At 35.6% G+C, this 16,287-nt stretch overlaps 2 protein-coding genes, 1 long non-coding RNA gene and 1 pseudogene across 3 annotated transcripts in view; 3 read left to right on the plus strand and 1 right to left on the minus strand.

Moving 5' to 3' along the window:
* LOC106341474 overlaps positions 1 to 1,915 on the plus strand; it is an 8,749-nt pseudogene extending 6,834 nt beyond the window's left edge.
* A 1,025-nt stretch (positions 1,916 to 2,940) lies between these two features.
* Positions 2,941 to 9,199, plus strand: LOC106338638 (the record flags this gene model as incomplete). Its single annotated transcript, XM_013777571.1, is given in 14 exon segments — positions 2,941 to 3,159; positions 3,310 to 3,597; positions 3,726 to 3,962; positions 4,335 to 4,501; positions 4,503 to 4,792; positions 4,882 to 5,294; positions 5,297 to 5,806; positions 5,957 to 6,602; positions 6,695 to 7,216; positions 7,429 to 7,465; positions 7,524 to 7,842; positions 7,845 to 8,498; positions 8,605 to 8,919; positions 8,922 to 9,199. Coding segments are annotated over 14 exon segments (4,895 nt in total), but the record flags the coding sequence as incomplete, so codon positions are not given.
* Positions 9,200 to 13,586: 4,387 nt separating this feature from the next.
* On the minus strand, positions 13,587 to 14,493 carry LOC106340118. The gene is made up of 2 exons (XR_001269307.1): positions 14,045 to 14,493; positions 13,587 to 13,967 (listed from the first exon to the last, which is right to left on the minus strand). It is a non-coding gene; the product is annotated as an uncharacterized LOC106340118 (long non-coding RNA).
* A 1,571-nt stretch (positions 14,494 to 16,064) lies between these two features.
* Positions 16,065 to 16,287, plus strand: part of LOC106338639 (probable glutamate carboxypeptidase 2) — a gene marked incomplete at its 3' end in the record, with an annotated part of 4,754 nt that continues 4,531 nt past the window's right edge. The window contains exon 1 of the mRNA XM_013777572.1: positions 16,065 to 16,187. Coding sequence (XP_013633026.1) covers positions 16,065 to 16,187 — 123 coding nt within the window. The remainder of the gene's footprint in view (positions 16,188 to 16,287) is intronic.

Here is a 16,287-nt window from a genome sequence, read left to right on the forward strand (position 1 = left end):
AAATTGCTTACGGACCTCCGACGACTTTCCGACGAAATTCCGACGGATGTAAAGCAGTCCGTCGGTATTCCGTCGGAATTGTCCAATCTCAAACGGCTATACAACAGTCATATATATTTGTCGGTAACGGTCACATGGTTCGTCGGAATTCCGTCGGAAAATACCGACGGAATTCCGACGACTTTGCTGTTAATCGGAATGTCGTCGGAAATTCCTCGGAATATACCGACGAACTTCCGACGACTACAACGGTTACATTTTTTATCGGAATGTCGTCGAAAAGTCGTCGGAAAATTCCGACGAACCATATTTCGTCGGAATTCCTTCGGAAATGGCCGACGGAATTCCGACGACTTAATTTTTTTGGATTTGGTCGGAAATTTGTCAGTATTCCGTCACAAATTTCCGACGACCTTGGTGACCGTCGGAACCTCCGTCGGAATTCGGTGTGTTTTCTTGTAGTGACATATAGATGAGGTCCAAGCCTTCATGAGTCTGTGAGTTTATGATTTATATTATGTTCGACACATATAATACGTATTTGGTAAACGTCGCGTAGTATAATCTGACCTGACCCAACTTTTTTGGATTAACAGGTTACCAAGGGATGATTTGGCATTGGCCATTGTTGACTCCAAGTCAAATGCAGTGGTTCCTACTGTTAAGGAAAGGGATGACTTTTTTCGTCACACCCCTAGGAAAACTATTTCTCAGGTTCTGGAATCCAAACAGGTATAGAGGATCTCCTGATATATTCCAATCATTTTACAATATGTGAAGCATTAAGGAAAATACTAACTGCCTCAATCTAAATATTCATATCACAGGTGGAGAAGTGTATTGTAATGGCTTCAATTGGGGCCATTGATTCTGACATGGGTTGGTACTACCTAAGTTGTAAGGTGTCTGCAAAGAAGGTGTTGACAGTGCCTAATGACATTGAAGACGGAGACGAGTTCAATGTTAGTGGTCATAATTACTATTGTGTCAAGTGCAAAGACAAAAATCCACAACTATTGCCAAGGTATATAGTAGTTGAATAAAATATATCATATATGAATGAAAAAGCTCATTATATTTTAAAAATTAATATGAACATTTTTTTTTATTTACTTAGGTACAAGTTGCATCTGGTTGTACTTGACAGTACAAATGACACCAAGTTCTTGTTGTTTGATAATCTTGCCATGCAACTGCTACACGAACCATGTCTTGAGCTGACTGGTCCGGTTACTGATGAGGTATTATTGTTTTCTATAATTTATATATTGATTTTTTTATCAATTGAAAGATATATTGAAACTTATTATGATTTACGTGATTGTATAAAAGATACAGGATCCTGACATGTTGCCACCGATTCTTCAAGATTTGGTTGGGAAAACTCTTCTTTTCAAGATTGGAATTGAAAGGGAGAATTATTTATATAAGCATCCCACTTACAAAGTTCTCAAGATCATGTCAAACATTAACGAGTTCGACGCCATTGGATCACCAACTGTATGTGTTTCAATGGATTCAGTTGTTCTAAAATGGTTTATAATATTCATTTTTGTTATGATATACATTTCTATTTTCTATATCCTAGGAAAGTCAGAACACTTTTGGAGGGACATATTCCGCTTTGTCTGATGCACCTGAGGTCGTATCATGAAAATTATATACTTTATAAACAACTCTGGAGATATGCACATAGTTAGTTATTGAAAGCTGATAGTATTTTTTTATTATTATGAAGGGGTCCCTGATGTTGCATGGCGGATCGTCTCAGTCGGATAAAACCGGTGATCTGACACCGGCTAAGCGGATGCGATCACCAATCATTAACTTGGAGGATGCTTTTGATCAGAATTCTGTTACAAGGTCTGCGGGTACCATCAAAATCAAGCAGGAGAAGAATGAAAAAAGTGGCTGAAAAGTTGGTGGATCGAGTTGATGAGTAGAGGCTTCGCTCTGAATTTTATTATTATTGCTTTCAAGTTTGGCATTATTGCTTGAATTTCTTACTTATTAGTTTCTGGATTTTTCTCTTTGATTCATGTTTTTGCATTTTGAATTTTCCTCTGGTAATATGAAGCCTCTACATTTTTATAACTTTTATCCCTTTATTATTTAAATTCTACACATTTATTCCTATAACCAATTTGAAAGACAAATCCAATATTACAACTGTTTCAATAGATACATTTTCATTCACGAATAAATATAAAATTGTTTATATGGAAAAGATCAAATCACTAACTTGAATATGTGTAAAAGTAGTAGAGTACATACGTGGTCATGAAAAAGCCCTAATTAATAATTCAACTAAAAGATAATAAAACAGTTCTCTTGCTATCTAAACGATAGCTATCTAATAATCAATACTGTTTTCCTCATATTAATGAAACTATATGTGAAATATAATTAGAGATCTGCGCCTTCTTATATATTTATAAGACATTTGAGAGTGACTGAATAGTATTCTCCATTTACTCAAGAATATCTTTTATTGTATCTAAATTATAACTATTAAGTATAAGCATCCTTTTCATTTATTATACTATAAAATAAAACACAATGCATAGTAAGCATTGTATTGACTAAGGTGCGGAGTTTCCTGAGCATATCTACTAATTGATTAGAATTTCCATTGCAGACCCGTGCCAATTAGTTAAAAATCCATAAAAAATATTATTGAGTACGATGCACCATATACAAGCTCTATTGTTACCCTTGCCTAATACTGAAACCCTTAACTACAGGAGAACCTTTGAGCTCTGGAAGAACAGAAAGCAATTCACTCGATATGAACAAAACTACTAAGAAGAAAAGGGGCGAAAACACAGATGTAGCTACGCATGCGAAGAGAAGAAAGCAAGGTACACTGTTACTTAATATAATTGGCAGTTGAAATTATGTATTTTGCACTATAATATCTGAAATTCTATGATACTGCAGAGACAAACATAAGTGGAGAGCGTCTTCCTGATGCTCTACGTGACATAACAAATTCGAGTAACAACATCACAAAAGATGCAAGAACAGAAAGGCGTCTCAAATTGCTTCAAAAACGTAAAAATGCGGAATTTGGAAGCCCAGAGGTGACTCAATCAGAGATTGTGAACGTCCAATCTGTAGGATCAACACTACCAGGTTCAGCCAGATCAATTGACGGAGGTACAATTGTTACGACCCCCAACCTTCTCTAAATGTGTTGTTCGACTGTGATCAAACAGTCGGTTGGACAGAGCATCCATCATTATTTGACAATCTTTATTTCTGGGACCACAAATTAATTTGTATCTTATACTCTTTGGTTATATATAGAACAAACTGTTTCTGCCAAAAACAAGAGCAGACGATTGGAGAAGGCTGAGTTGGAAAGGATGCTTTGCGCGGGTCAAAAATTCCAATTGCCAACTTGCACCGCTGGTAACTCTAAAAAGATTTCAAACCCAGCAAATAACATTTCTCAAGCAACCAACGGTGATTCTCAAGTCACATTTCAGCCTACTGTCAAAGAAAGCAATACTGGTCCTATATCCTCTACACCTACTAATCTCTTAATTTCAGAGTATACATCAACAGCCATTACTGTGGACTCTGATTCATCAGGTCACTTTCTTATTTGATTATTTGAATAAGAACCGTAATGTTACTTTTTTATTCACTGAAGCATAGAGAGCATTGTAAAACAAAATAATCTGATTGAAATATTTGTTACTCTAATTCGCAAGTTTCAGATAGTGGTGATGATTTATGGGATTGTTCGAGTAATGAAGGTGGCGAGATTCTGTCTGATTCAGATACAAGTGATGACATCAACTCGGAAGTTGATAAACGCAATGCACAGAAGAAATTTGATCTGGTTTCAAAAGCGGAAAAAGCTTTTGCAGAGATGCTAAGTCGTTTGAATAAGCAAATTCCAGCAAAAACATCAACAACACCAGTAGTCTGCATTAAGAAAACTAAAGCACAAGGTACGTGTATTGTAATATTTGTTAGAACACTATCCAACCAATAATATAAATACCATATGTCTGTGTCATTATAATTAAGAACTCATATCCAATGTTTATTGGTAACCACCTATTTTATTTGGGTTATACTGATTTTGTCCTCTCAATATTACATGGGTTCGACTCACATGTATTTTAGGTGTTGCAAAGGAAAAACCAACAACGACCTCGCTAAAGTTGAGACCTGTTGTCTCAAGTAAGGATAAAAGAGAGACGGCTACGTTTAATATTTTATAAAAGCAAAACATTTCTTAATGCGAGTTAAGAAGGACACCATATTATTTTAAGCTTCAGTGTGGTCCAACTTTAAGTGGAGACCTGTTTTTTTTTTAGATTATAAAGATGATGGTGATCTAACTTATAAATGTGGAAAATGTGGAGCTCTTTTTTGGTATAATGAACGGGTTGGTAAGAGCAGGCATGCAAGTATTCCTGTTTTTACTATGTGTTGTATGCGAGGAAAAATCAAGCTTCCTCTACTACAAGAACCACCAGAATTCTTTGCAGAGTCTGCATACAAAGGATGATGCTATCAGTAGACATTACCAACAAAATATTAGAGCTCTAAATATGATGTTTTCCTTTACATCTCTAGGAGGTAAGATTGACAATTCAGTCAATCTCGGGAAAGGTCCTAAGGTATTCAAACTGCATGGGGAGAATTGCCACTTGATTGGTAGTATGAAGCCTAAACCCACTGAATCTGCTGAGTTCTCCCAGCTATATATTCATGATACCCAAAACGAAGTTCAAAACCGTATAGCTGCTTTGAGGTACGTTACACAGATACGGTGTTATATAAAATATTGCGCTAATTACCAATGCCTACTGAAATATTCACTTCCGTATTGTTTCTATATTGTTGTTGATTTATGTCCAGTGGGAGTTCAGAGAAAAGCAAGATTAGAGAAGACTTGGTTGAGGCGCTAATGAACATGCTACGGGACTTTAATGTTCATGTCAAGACATTCAGGAGTGCTAAGGACAGATTTAATGATGAAGAAGAACGTCAGGAGTTAGCTCTGGTTCTAATCAACAGTCGACTCAAAGATGGTCATGTATACAATCTACCTACTTCTTCTGAAGTTGCTGCATTAGTGGTTGGTGATTTTCAGGAAAATATGGACAAACGTGATGTTATTCTAGAAAAGAATTCCGGAAAGCTGAAAAGGATCTGTGAGCTGCATCCGTGCTATCTTCCACTTCAATATCCACTCATATTTCCCTACGGAGAAGATGGCTTTCGGTTAGGTATCCAAAATGGGTACACGGGTGTCAACAACAAAAAAAAAAAAATATAAGTATGAGGGAGTTTTTGGCTTATCGAATTATGGTTCGTGAAGTTGGTTCTCAGGTTCTTCTACTTTCACGTCATTTGCTCCAGCAGTTTTTGGTGGATGCTTATACTATGATCGAAAGCCATCGTCTTAGGTATATACGGAAAAATCAGTCAAACTTAAGGACGTTGAAGTTTAGCAAGTTTGTGGCTGCTAGAGATGCTGGTAATTCCACTGTGTCCATTGAAGGGAATCGTATCATCATTCCTTCGTCATTCACGGGTGGTCCAAGGTATATGCATAAAATGTATCTGGATGCAATGTCTATATGCAAATATTTTGGCTTTCCAGATCTCTTTATAACCTTCACATGTAATCCTAAATGGCCCGAGCTGACGAGGTATTTTGAGAAGTACAACCTTAAATCTGAGGACAGACCAGAGTTGTGTTGTAGACTTTTTAAAGTTAAACTGGATAACATGATGGATGATCTGACAAAGAAAAAATTGCTTGGAAAGACAGTTTCTGGTACGTAAAAACACTTAGACTGTCGGTCATAAATTTACATTTTTGTTTATAGGAGTTTAATATTTGTAGTTTTTATTTGAATACATAGATTCTAATAATAAAGAGATTCTGGGCATATGATTACTTGCTACTTTTCTTTTGTGTGTGCAGGAATTTATACTATTGAGTTTCAGAAAAGAGGACTTCCACATGCTCATATTTTATTGTTCATGGACTCCAAGCACAAACTTCCAGATGCTGATGATATTGATCGGCTCATATCTGCTGAAATTCCTGATAAATCTGAAGAACCTAAATTATATGACATTGTGAAGGACATGATGATTCACGGTCCATGTGGAAAGGTTAACAGAGATTCTCCTTGTATGCAAGATGGGAAGTGTACCAAGTTTTTTCCTAGGAAACACGTCGAAAAGACCACTATGGATTCCCAAGGATACCCTGTGTATAGGAGACGAGATAATGGTGCCTATGTTGAGAAGAAAGGCATTCAATGTGATAATCGTTTCGTGGTTCCATACAACAAAGAGCTGTTACTTGCATATAATGCACATATTAATGTGGAATGGTGTAATCAGTCAAGATCTATTAAGTACTTATTTAAGTACATTAACAAGGGCCAAGACCGAATCACAGGAACCATTACTCAGAAGGCTAATGTTGAGGCTACTGTAACAGCAGAGTCTACTAATAGTACGGGTGCAGAAGGACACACATCAGCCGTAGAAGGCGATACAGCAGCTGCAGAGGGAGTGGAACCAACTATTGATGAAATTAAGAAGTACTTTGATGCGCGGTATGTTTATCATCATTAGATGTATAATCTTTTAATGTTTTGGAACGCTAATTGTGAGCCTTGATTGTTCTTTATTTTTATTTACTAAATAGGTATCTATCAGCTTGCGAATCAACATGGAGGATTCTTGGCTATCCAACACAATACCGTTCTACACCAGTTGAGTACCTTACTTTTCATCTCGAGGGAGAACAACCGGTAGTTTACAAAGAGGGTGATACTGTGGAAAGTGTATTGGCGCGAGCTCATCTTTCAAAGACAATGTTCTTGGCTTGGTTTGATTGTTGTGAAAGGTACCCAGAAGCTAGAGAGTTGACATATGCAGAATTGCCAACCAAGTTTGTATATGATAGTAAAGAAAAGGTTTGGAATCCAAGGAAGAAAGGTTTTGCAATTGGAAGGTTGGCTCCTGTTTCTTCAAGTTCTGGTCAACTATATTTTCTAAGAGTGTTGCTTAACAAGGTAAAAGGTCCAAGGTCCTACGATGATATCAAGACAGTTAACGGCGTCGTTTTACCAAGCTATGAGGATGCATGTTACGCACTTGGTTTGTTAGACGATGATAAAGAGTATATTGAAGGTCTAAAGGAATGTGCTTTTTGGGCATCCAGCGGGTATGTGCGCCACTTATTTGTAAAGATGTTATTATCTGGATCTCTTTCTACGCCAAGATTAGTGTGGGATTCTACAAAGGATTTATTATCGGAGGACATCCTATATTCCGAGCGGAAGAAGCGTCGAAATTCTGGTTAGCCGTTGTAACCCACGTTAAATAGTCATCCCTTACTTTGTAATTTTGGCTCTAATCAAATGTTTTTTGTACCAGGTCTTATATTGAGCGAGGAAGAAATTCTGAATGCAACGTTAGTTTTAATTGAAAAGATTTTACGTTAGAAGAATAGTTCACTGGATAAATGGAAGACAATGCCAAAACCCGTATTTATCGAAGACTCTGTAGCAGACAACATGCTTTTACAAGAAGAGCTCAACTACCCAAGAGAAGAACTACGAGCTCATCATGACAAGTGGATAAGACAGTTAACAGATGAGCAAAGGTCTGTTTATGATGATATTTTAGGATCTGTCCAGAGTGGTCAAGGTGGAGTTTTTTTTGTCTACGGGTTTGGAGGAACAGGCAAAACATTTTTATGGAATATTCTTTCTGCTGCAATCCGATCAAAGGGTGATGTGGTTCTCAATGTTGCATCTAGCGGTATTGCCTCATTATTGCTGCCAGGTGGAGGACCGCCCATTCTCGGTTTGGGATTCCTATTAATCCAGATGAGTTCTCTACTTGCAATATAGAACCTGGAAGCCATCAGGCCGAATTAGTTGCGAGGGCTTCTCTGATTATTTGGGATGAGGCACCTATGATGAGCAAGCATTGCTTTGAAGCCCTTGATCGTACTTTATGTGACATTATGAAGAATACTGATGAAAAATCATTTGGTGGCAAAGTTGTTGTTTTTGGTGGAGATTTACGACAGATATTACCAGTCATTCCACAAGGGAACAGGGCTGATATTGTTATGGCGTCTATCAATTCATCATATTTATGGAAGCATTGCAAAGTGTTACAGCTAACAAAGAACATGAGGCTTTTTTCAGAACCTGATTGTCAAGAAGCTGAGGAGATTAAAGAATTTTCAGAGTGGATTTTGGCTTTAGGTGATGGAAAGATTAATGACCCTAACAGTGGAGAAACTATGATTGATATTCCCAAAGATCTTCTGGTAAACAACTGCGAAGATCCTATTGAGGGCATCGTATCAGCAGTTTATGGCAATACTTTCAAAGATACGAAGGATCCATTATTCTTCCAGGAAAGAGCTATACTGAGTCCTACCAACGAAGATGTTGACGTTATTAACAATTACATGCTTGATCGTCTAACAGGTACTTATATTTATGTTTTTTGGAACTTTTTTTGTGTAGCAAGTTTTTTATTTTCTTCCATTATCTTCATGTATGGTAATGTCTTATTCTTGCTTTTTTATTTTAGGTGATGAGAGAATTTGTTTGAGCTCAGATAGTATTGATCCAACTGATAAGAACTCTAAAGATGACTCTATCTTCTCTCCAGAGTTTTTGAATAGTATCAAAACTTCGGGTTTACCTAATCATGCGCTAAGGCTTAGGGTTGGTACACCGGTTATGATATTAAGAAATCTAGATCCGACAGAAGGTTTATGTAATGGTACAAGACTACAGATAACTCAATTGGCAGATCATCTGATTGGAGCCAAAGTAATTACTGGAAAGCGAGTTGGTGAGAAGGTGTTTTTACACCGCATTCTGATCACGCCCACAGACTCTAAGTCCCTTTCAAGATGAGGCGTCGTCAGTTTCCATTGAAAGTAGCGTTTGCTATGACCATCAATAAGAGCCAGGGTCAAACACTTGCTAATGTTGGGCTGTATCTACCTAGACCTGTTTTTTCACATGGGCAATTGTATGTGGCTGTGTCTAGGGTAAAGTCAAGGAAGGGATTGAAGATTCTGATTACTGACAAAGATGGAAAATCTCAAGTTTCAACCATGAATGTAGTATTCAAGGAGGTTTTCCAGAATCTGTTTGTAAATCGCCATGAAGTATAGGTGTATGTGTGGGGACCGTAATCGTTATTCTGAAAAAGGTATGAATACTCTCTTTTGTTTGTTTGTTCTTCACTTTTAAGTTTATATTGACTACTTATAACTGTTGTTCTACGACCACATAATAGGAAGAATACTATTTTGCTGATGGACAATGGCGAGAATGAGCATGAAGCAGCACAGCGGAAAAGCTACACAGTCAAACACATACCGTCTTTCAATTTTCTATTAAGTCTATCTGCTTGACCATTTTATCTTTGACATTGATCTTAAGACTGTTCTAAATATTGTTATGTTTTCAGAAATTCGTGATATTTAGACTTTCATCGATTTATTTTAAAACAGAGATGTTCTGTTTTTCACATGCACCATATTAGTAAGAATTAATCTAAATTCCTTGCCTTACAAGTAACCAATACGTAGTCGTCTTGATCTAGCAAGTACCTGTAATTATAATAGAGTATTTACATGTTAATAAATGTAATAGTTAACACTAACAAAATTTAACAATCTTTAATATTACGATGTTAAGTCCTTTGTACTTATTTTATTATTTTGATATAGATGGAAATCAGATGCATGACCTAGAATCATACTGTTAAAACTTTAGTATTATACTCTATTTTTGAAATAATTATAATTTCAAACGAATCATAAACATCTCTTATTGCGCCACATATGGAAGTATATTGATCCACATACGTTCAATTATTTACTGTTTCCTTTAAACTTTGTAGGATTTTTGGCAACTTACATGTTTGGTAGTTCGACCTTAATTTTTTTCCTATATCTCCCAAATTGTTATATTTAATAGAATCTTATAAGCGTTGTTCCTTCATAATTTAAGGTGGACACCACCTCTTTTGAAAAGAAAATATATTACAATTTAAATCATGTCCATGTAACAGGAAAAACAGTAAGAATTAAACTCCACATAGAAAAAATGAATAACATTTTTAAATGCTTCTTCTAAATTTCTTGCTAAGGGAAGTTTTGGATACTTATCTCAGCAGAAATAAATGACCGAATATTTTGGTTTATAATTTAACCTAAATTTATTATTGAAGAGTTGTAATTGATTGATATTCCCTGAAATGAGCAAGTAATTTACAATGCAAATGAATACCAAGATCCTTAGAAATCCACATTTTGTTCATTTGTATACAAACATGACGCCGAGATTGGAAAAAATAAGAGCAAACATATTCATTGAAATATACTGATTAAGTAACAATATATATTTTAATTTATTCTATAAACAAGATATGTAAACCGTGGGAGAGAAACTAGGTTAACTACATTGATTATGATCTGTATATATAAGAAAGAGATGCAACCTAAAATGTTATACAAGAAATAATAAACACTTTTGGTTATATCTTTGTAATGTTGTCTTCGATGGCTGTTCTTTCGTTTTTGGGAGACTTGCATTACTCCACAAATAAGCTAGCAGTCCGTGTTACTGTGCTAACCAAGTGGTCTACAATAACTACGACAATGTTCAGAAAAACAGCCATGGTTCTTGGTGATCAGAAAGTAAGAAAAGTTGGACAGTATATTTTACAATTCTATATATTAAGTTATTGTGTTCAATGTATTGTTATATCTTTTTGGTATTAATTTTATATATTATGTTAAAACAGGGATCCACAATAGAAGCAACTTTGTATGAAGAGTTGGATAATAATGCGATTACGATGGATGAAGGTGATTGTTTTGAAATCCAGAATTTCAAAGTAATTCATGCTTCAGGTTTGACAAGGCTTACCAAGAACCGATTCCATATTAAATTGACAAGCTCTTCGTTGATTACAAGAATTCAACCACTTCCCTATTGCAACTATTATTGTTTTGCAAATTTTCTCAACGTCAATCGTGGTCTTGCCCATCCAAAGTACTCTATAGGTATTGTATGTCTTATTTATATATAATTCTTTACTATATTTTGAGACCCCCCCCCACATATTAGAGGAATTTAGTTAATTAATTTGTTAATTTTGTTTAACAATTTTTAGATCTGTATGGAGCTCTGGTCGGTGTAGGTAATTTGGACATATACGCAGAAGAAGGGGTTGATGGGATTCCATACGGGCTAAACCATAGAATGCAATTCACTTTGATCAACATCGAGTTAGTACTTTATACTATATAGAACTGATTATGATTTTTTATTATATGTAGTTAAGCATCCTATAATCTAATTTCAAACTAATGATAGGTTTGTTCAAGTAAGGTGTGTTGCTTATGGAAATATAGCTCTTCAGTTATATCATTACTGGAACTCTACTGTTGCTACTGTTGTACTATGTGTTTTGAACTTTTGGCGTATTGAATGGGGAGAAGGTATCTTACAAACCATTTTTAAAATTATTTTTCATATGTAGTGTTTGCTCATAGTTGTATTATATGTATTTTATGTGCAGGACATTTAAACCACGTGAGTAGCTACGAAGGCTTATCGAAGCTGTTGTTTGAACCTGAAATTCCAGAAATTCAAGCATTCAGAATGAGGTATAATTTATTCATACATGCTTTCTTCCTAACCGATGTCTGTTATTAGCCATTTATCCGGCCGTTTTTCAAACTCTTATCCATGTATTTTATTATTGTATTCAGGATTTCAAATTGAGGAGCTTGAAGACTTTGGAAAAGATAAGAATAATCTTAAGAGTGGAAGTGGCTGAAAGTGTTACGGATTCTGTTATTTTGTTATTTTGTTTTTCATTTCAGGGTTTTTTATTTTGGATTTTTAATGTTTTTCGTTTAAGTTTATTTTAATTATAATGTTAAACTAATAAATGGCTAATTTGAAGCCTTTTTTTTATTTCCATGCACTGGTTACCAAACCATTTTTTTCTCTAATATTGTTTTCTACGAAAAAAATGTTATTACATAACAAATCCACAAACTGTATTTCACAAATAATATATATTTACTTAAACTATATCTTAATTACAAGAATAATTACATCCCGCGCAAGGCGCGGGTCTCAACCTAGTTAAATATATAAGACAATATAACCGGTCTATATTATAATTCTACGAATGCTTAAAATTTGATTGAAATTTGGACTGTGTTGTACGTACATATTATAATTATATACACATAACCATATATTAATTTCACAGAAGATGCATCTTGGTTTAGTATAGTCTGCAATGGATTGGATTTTACTAATCGGCATTTTCTTTATAGTTTATAAATTATAACTAACTAGGGGGTTAGCCGCCCTTCGCGCGGGTTAATTACTTTGCGTTTTTGTTTTTGTGATCTTTGGGTTTTTTCTTATTTTTAAATTATCTTGGTCCTCATCGTGTAAGAAATGTGTGTTTGATATAACTCTTTTTATTTGGGAAGGCTTGGCAACATTTTTTTGCAAATGTCTTGTGCTCCCGTTGATAGTTCGAGAGCATATGTTTTCTGTTAAATTTGTTGCTCGTTTTTTTTTTCTTGGGCCCTTTATTTGTAGTTTAGATGTGTTGCTATATTTCATGCTCGTCTGGATAAGTTGTTGAAGGCACATAGTGATTCCAAGTGACCGTATGTAGAGTTAGTCCCGGCTTTGGATGAACCCAATGAAGCTCCCGGTTGTGGACGTTTATTTTATTAATTAATGTCGGCCACATATTGCAAGACGCATGAGGTCTTACCGGTTTGAAACCTTCAAACAGATCTTCTTGTTACTTGGACTATCTATAATAATTCGTGACAATGAGATGGTGTTCGTACGGGCGAAACTTTTACCTATTGTTCTAACCCTTCCTGAACTGGTGCTTCGATTGTATCTGCTACGGCCTGATTTTCTCTTGCTTATAGGAGCCAGTGGTTCAGTGTACGTGAAATAGGTGAGCTGCAGAGAGCTTACTAAGACATCTGAATTTGCAAAAACCCAACCGGCTATATGCTGTTTTATAAATGGTTTCATGTGGCTGTTTGTTTTCCATTTATATTGCTAAGCATAATTGGATTATATTTTAACGGAAGACATTAAAGAATCCATTTGTCAAAATTTATTATGAATTAAAGGTCTGATAACATGTTAGTAATTTCATTGCCGGCAATCAGGAACGTGGATCACCCAATGCTCTCACGTTTGATCTAAATTATAGTTTACTCTATATGTAATGATCATGTGGAACCGAGATATATTGGAAGTAAGGTTTCTTAGTTTGATCAGAGTAGAGAGCTACGATCTGTGTTAACAGTGAATATCACGATCATGGGTGTGCATCACCAAATGGTTAGAGAGTTGTCCTGATATAAATTATAGTTAACGTATAACCTGCGTTTATATATAGATGTGTGGCTTTCTCGGAAGTGGACTTTAGTTAAAAAGTTTCTGGAAAGTAATAAGATGTAATATTTAAAACTGCAGGTTAGCTAAGTAACATAACCAAAAAAAGAGACTAATGTTAAAACTGGATGGTAGAATTGAAGTGTCCTAAGTCCTAACCCTTATTTGGAAAACATAAAATGAGCGAAATAAGATAAAGCATAGGTGGAAACGATAGATACATTCCTGTAAAGTGAACCATTCAGGAAACTAAGAATTATGGGCCTTCTTGGATGGGTTCCAAAGTGCTTTAGCGCTGCGGATCATCAATAATCTCAGTCTTGGATTCCATGTCGTATGCACAGCATCTCCAGGTCCAGACACCTCATTATTATCTTCGAGGGGTGCTTGTTGATTGAGGAGAAGTCACTAAAATAGTACTTGCATGAAACACAATTTTCTCCAGGCCATATCATCTCCAGGATGGTTGTCTCCACCCTTTGACAAACAACAAAACTTGTTAGTCTTCGGTTGTATAAAGATTCGAAGGATGAGAGAAATTTAGGATGACTTACATGCAGTCCAAGTAGTGGCTGGTTGCGACCAAAGATCCAGGAAACACTAAATGACTTATGGTGAAAAAAAGAAATTGAACTCAGTAACCGTGAGCTGAAATGTGTAACTACAACTTCCGGGCTTCCAATCGGAAAGCAATATCTGGGAGGTAACTATGGTTTAAAAGATTAGTGTCTGTGGGTAGAGAAGAATAGCGTAATGAATATGTAATGACCATGGAGCAGGAGATGCTTTTTATAGGTGAGAGATTGCGAAGGAGGTAAAGATGGCGGTGGTGGGAAATTAATGAGAGGTAGTGGATGATCGCGTTAAATGAGACCAAATGAGAAGATTAATGACGAACTGTTTATGTGAATCGGAGGCGTTTCAATGTTCTTTCATCTTCAGAGTCAGAGAGATCCAAATTTAGGGTTATGGAGACGACAACTATGTACTAAATCTGGCTTTTCAAGATTGGGCCTAACATAAAAGATTTAAATTAAATTAGATTTTGGGTTAGGTTCATGTAATGACACAGTATGGCCCATTTATGTGTGACATCTCAGACATATGAAGGAGCGCTCAATGAGCCGAAGATGTGTTTGGGTCCATAGTTTAAACGCCCTATTTAGAAGAAGCAGAAACAATATAAACTGAAGTGTCAAGCTGTGGTTTCACAGGTGATGATGACGTGTCTTAATGAAAAGAGAGTAGTTATTACTTCAGTGGTATTGATATGTAAATAATTTATAAATTTTAGGGTAAACCTATATTTTTACTTTTGTTTTAATAATAGATATATATATATATATATATATAGATAAAATTTTATTGTTGGCGATTAATTTATTTTAGGTAATAATTAATTTAGGAAATTTATTATTAAAAGAGAAGAAAAAAACAAAAAAAAAACTTAAATATATGTTCAATAATTATTGCAGTGGCATTCTAGTGTAAATAAGAGGGAAACTAATGATCGTTTCTATTATGTACTTCAGTTTAATAGAGAAGATTATTCTTAGTCTATATAGATTATGCATAAAGAGGATAAATAAAATCAAATGTATAAAGACAAAAGAAAAGGCTTCTAACGTGTCATCATTTTTTTTTTAAACTGAATGATGATAATCATTAATCATATACACAAAGTATTAAAGTGTATTTTTCATGCAAAATATTGCTCAATTTGATTTTTTTTTTTTTTTCACTAATGAGACCTGAAGCGACATGCAAATTCACCTATATAATAATCAAGCGTGCATAAAACCTGGAATACCCAATGTTCATCGATAATTACTAAAAGAATACATGTGTGTTAAGGGACCCATCCAGCCACTCCAGATCTCTTTATGGATCATTTAACACATTTGGAATGACACAATGTAGTATGATTTACAACCACGGTGTCATTAACAGTTACGATGGATGTGATCAAAATTCGAAATAAGGCCATTCAATGGATAAAAGTGATAAGAATGGCCAAAACGGTGGACCAAAATAAAGACAAAATTATTCAAGAACCAGAGCCATTCATCAGCCATATGGGATGAAGTCATTGGGAACAAAAAAATCACTAGAGGGTGGCCACACAAATGCGATAACACACACAATATCATGTTTGAAGGCTTGAAGCTATACATCTATATGCAGTGTGTTAACTTTGGGGTTTTAAATCAGTTCGAATTCAAAGGCGGTCTGACATAGTGCTTATTGGATTTTATTTGCGTTAACAAGATAATCTATAAATCTCCAACTTCGATATGCAGGTTTTAGGCGACACCTTCCTTTTTTTTTTCTTTACTCAATAAACACAAACTGTGAATAAACGGATTCAGTGACAAGTTGTCACTGACAACATGGGCAGTGCAATTGTGCAAAAGAACTTATGTCAAGTCTACTTTTTACATACCCATTGATATCTTGTGAATTTACATGTTTTTAACTTCTTATTCTTGCATGGTTTGGTCATTTAGAGCATCATTTAGGCACATTTAGGTTGCATATCATTGCATTTGTACATATCAGGTGTTGGAGAGCACCATGGATGAGTTAGAGGACCATTGGTGGGATTTTCAGAGGCATTTGGAGCTCAAAAAGGAGTGTTTAGAGTGGTCATTGGGCGAGCAAGGCATGGGAGCGACCAGTCCGGAGCGACACCACCAAGTCGCTCTGATCACCCTACTGGAGCGACCTTACTAGAGCGACAGGGAAGAGTCGCTCGCGTATTGATCACCCGGAGACAACGAATCCGGAGCGACCTCTC

Source organism: Brassica oleracea, chromosome C4 (assembly GCF_000695525.1).
Source record: "Brassica oleracea var. oleracea cultivar TO1000 chromosome C4, BOL, whole genome shotgun sequence".
Taxonomy (NCBI): Eukaryota; Viridiplantae; Streptophyta; class Magnoliopsida; order Brassicales; family Brassicaceae; genus Brassica; species Brassica oleracea.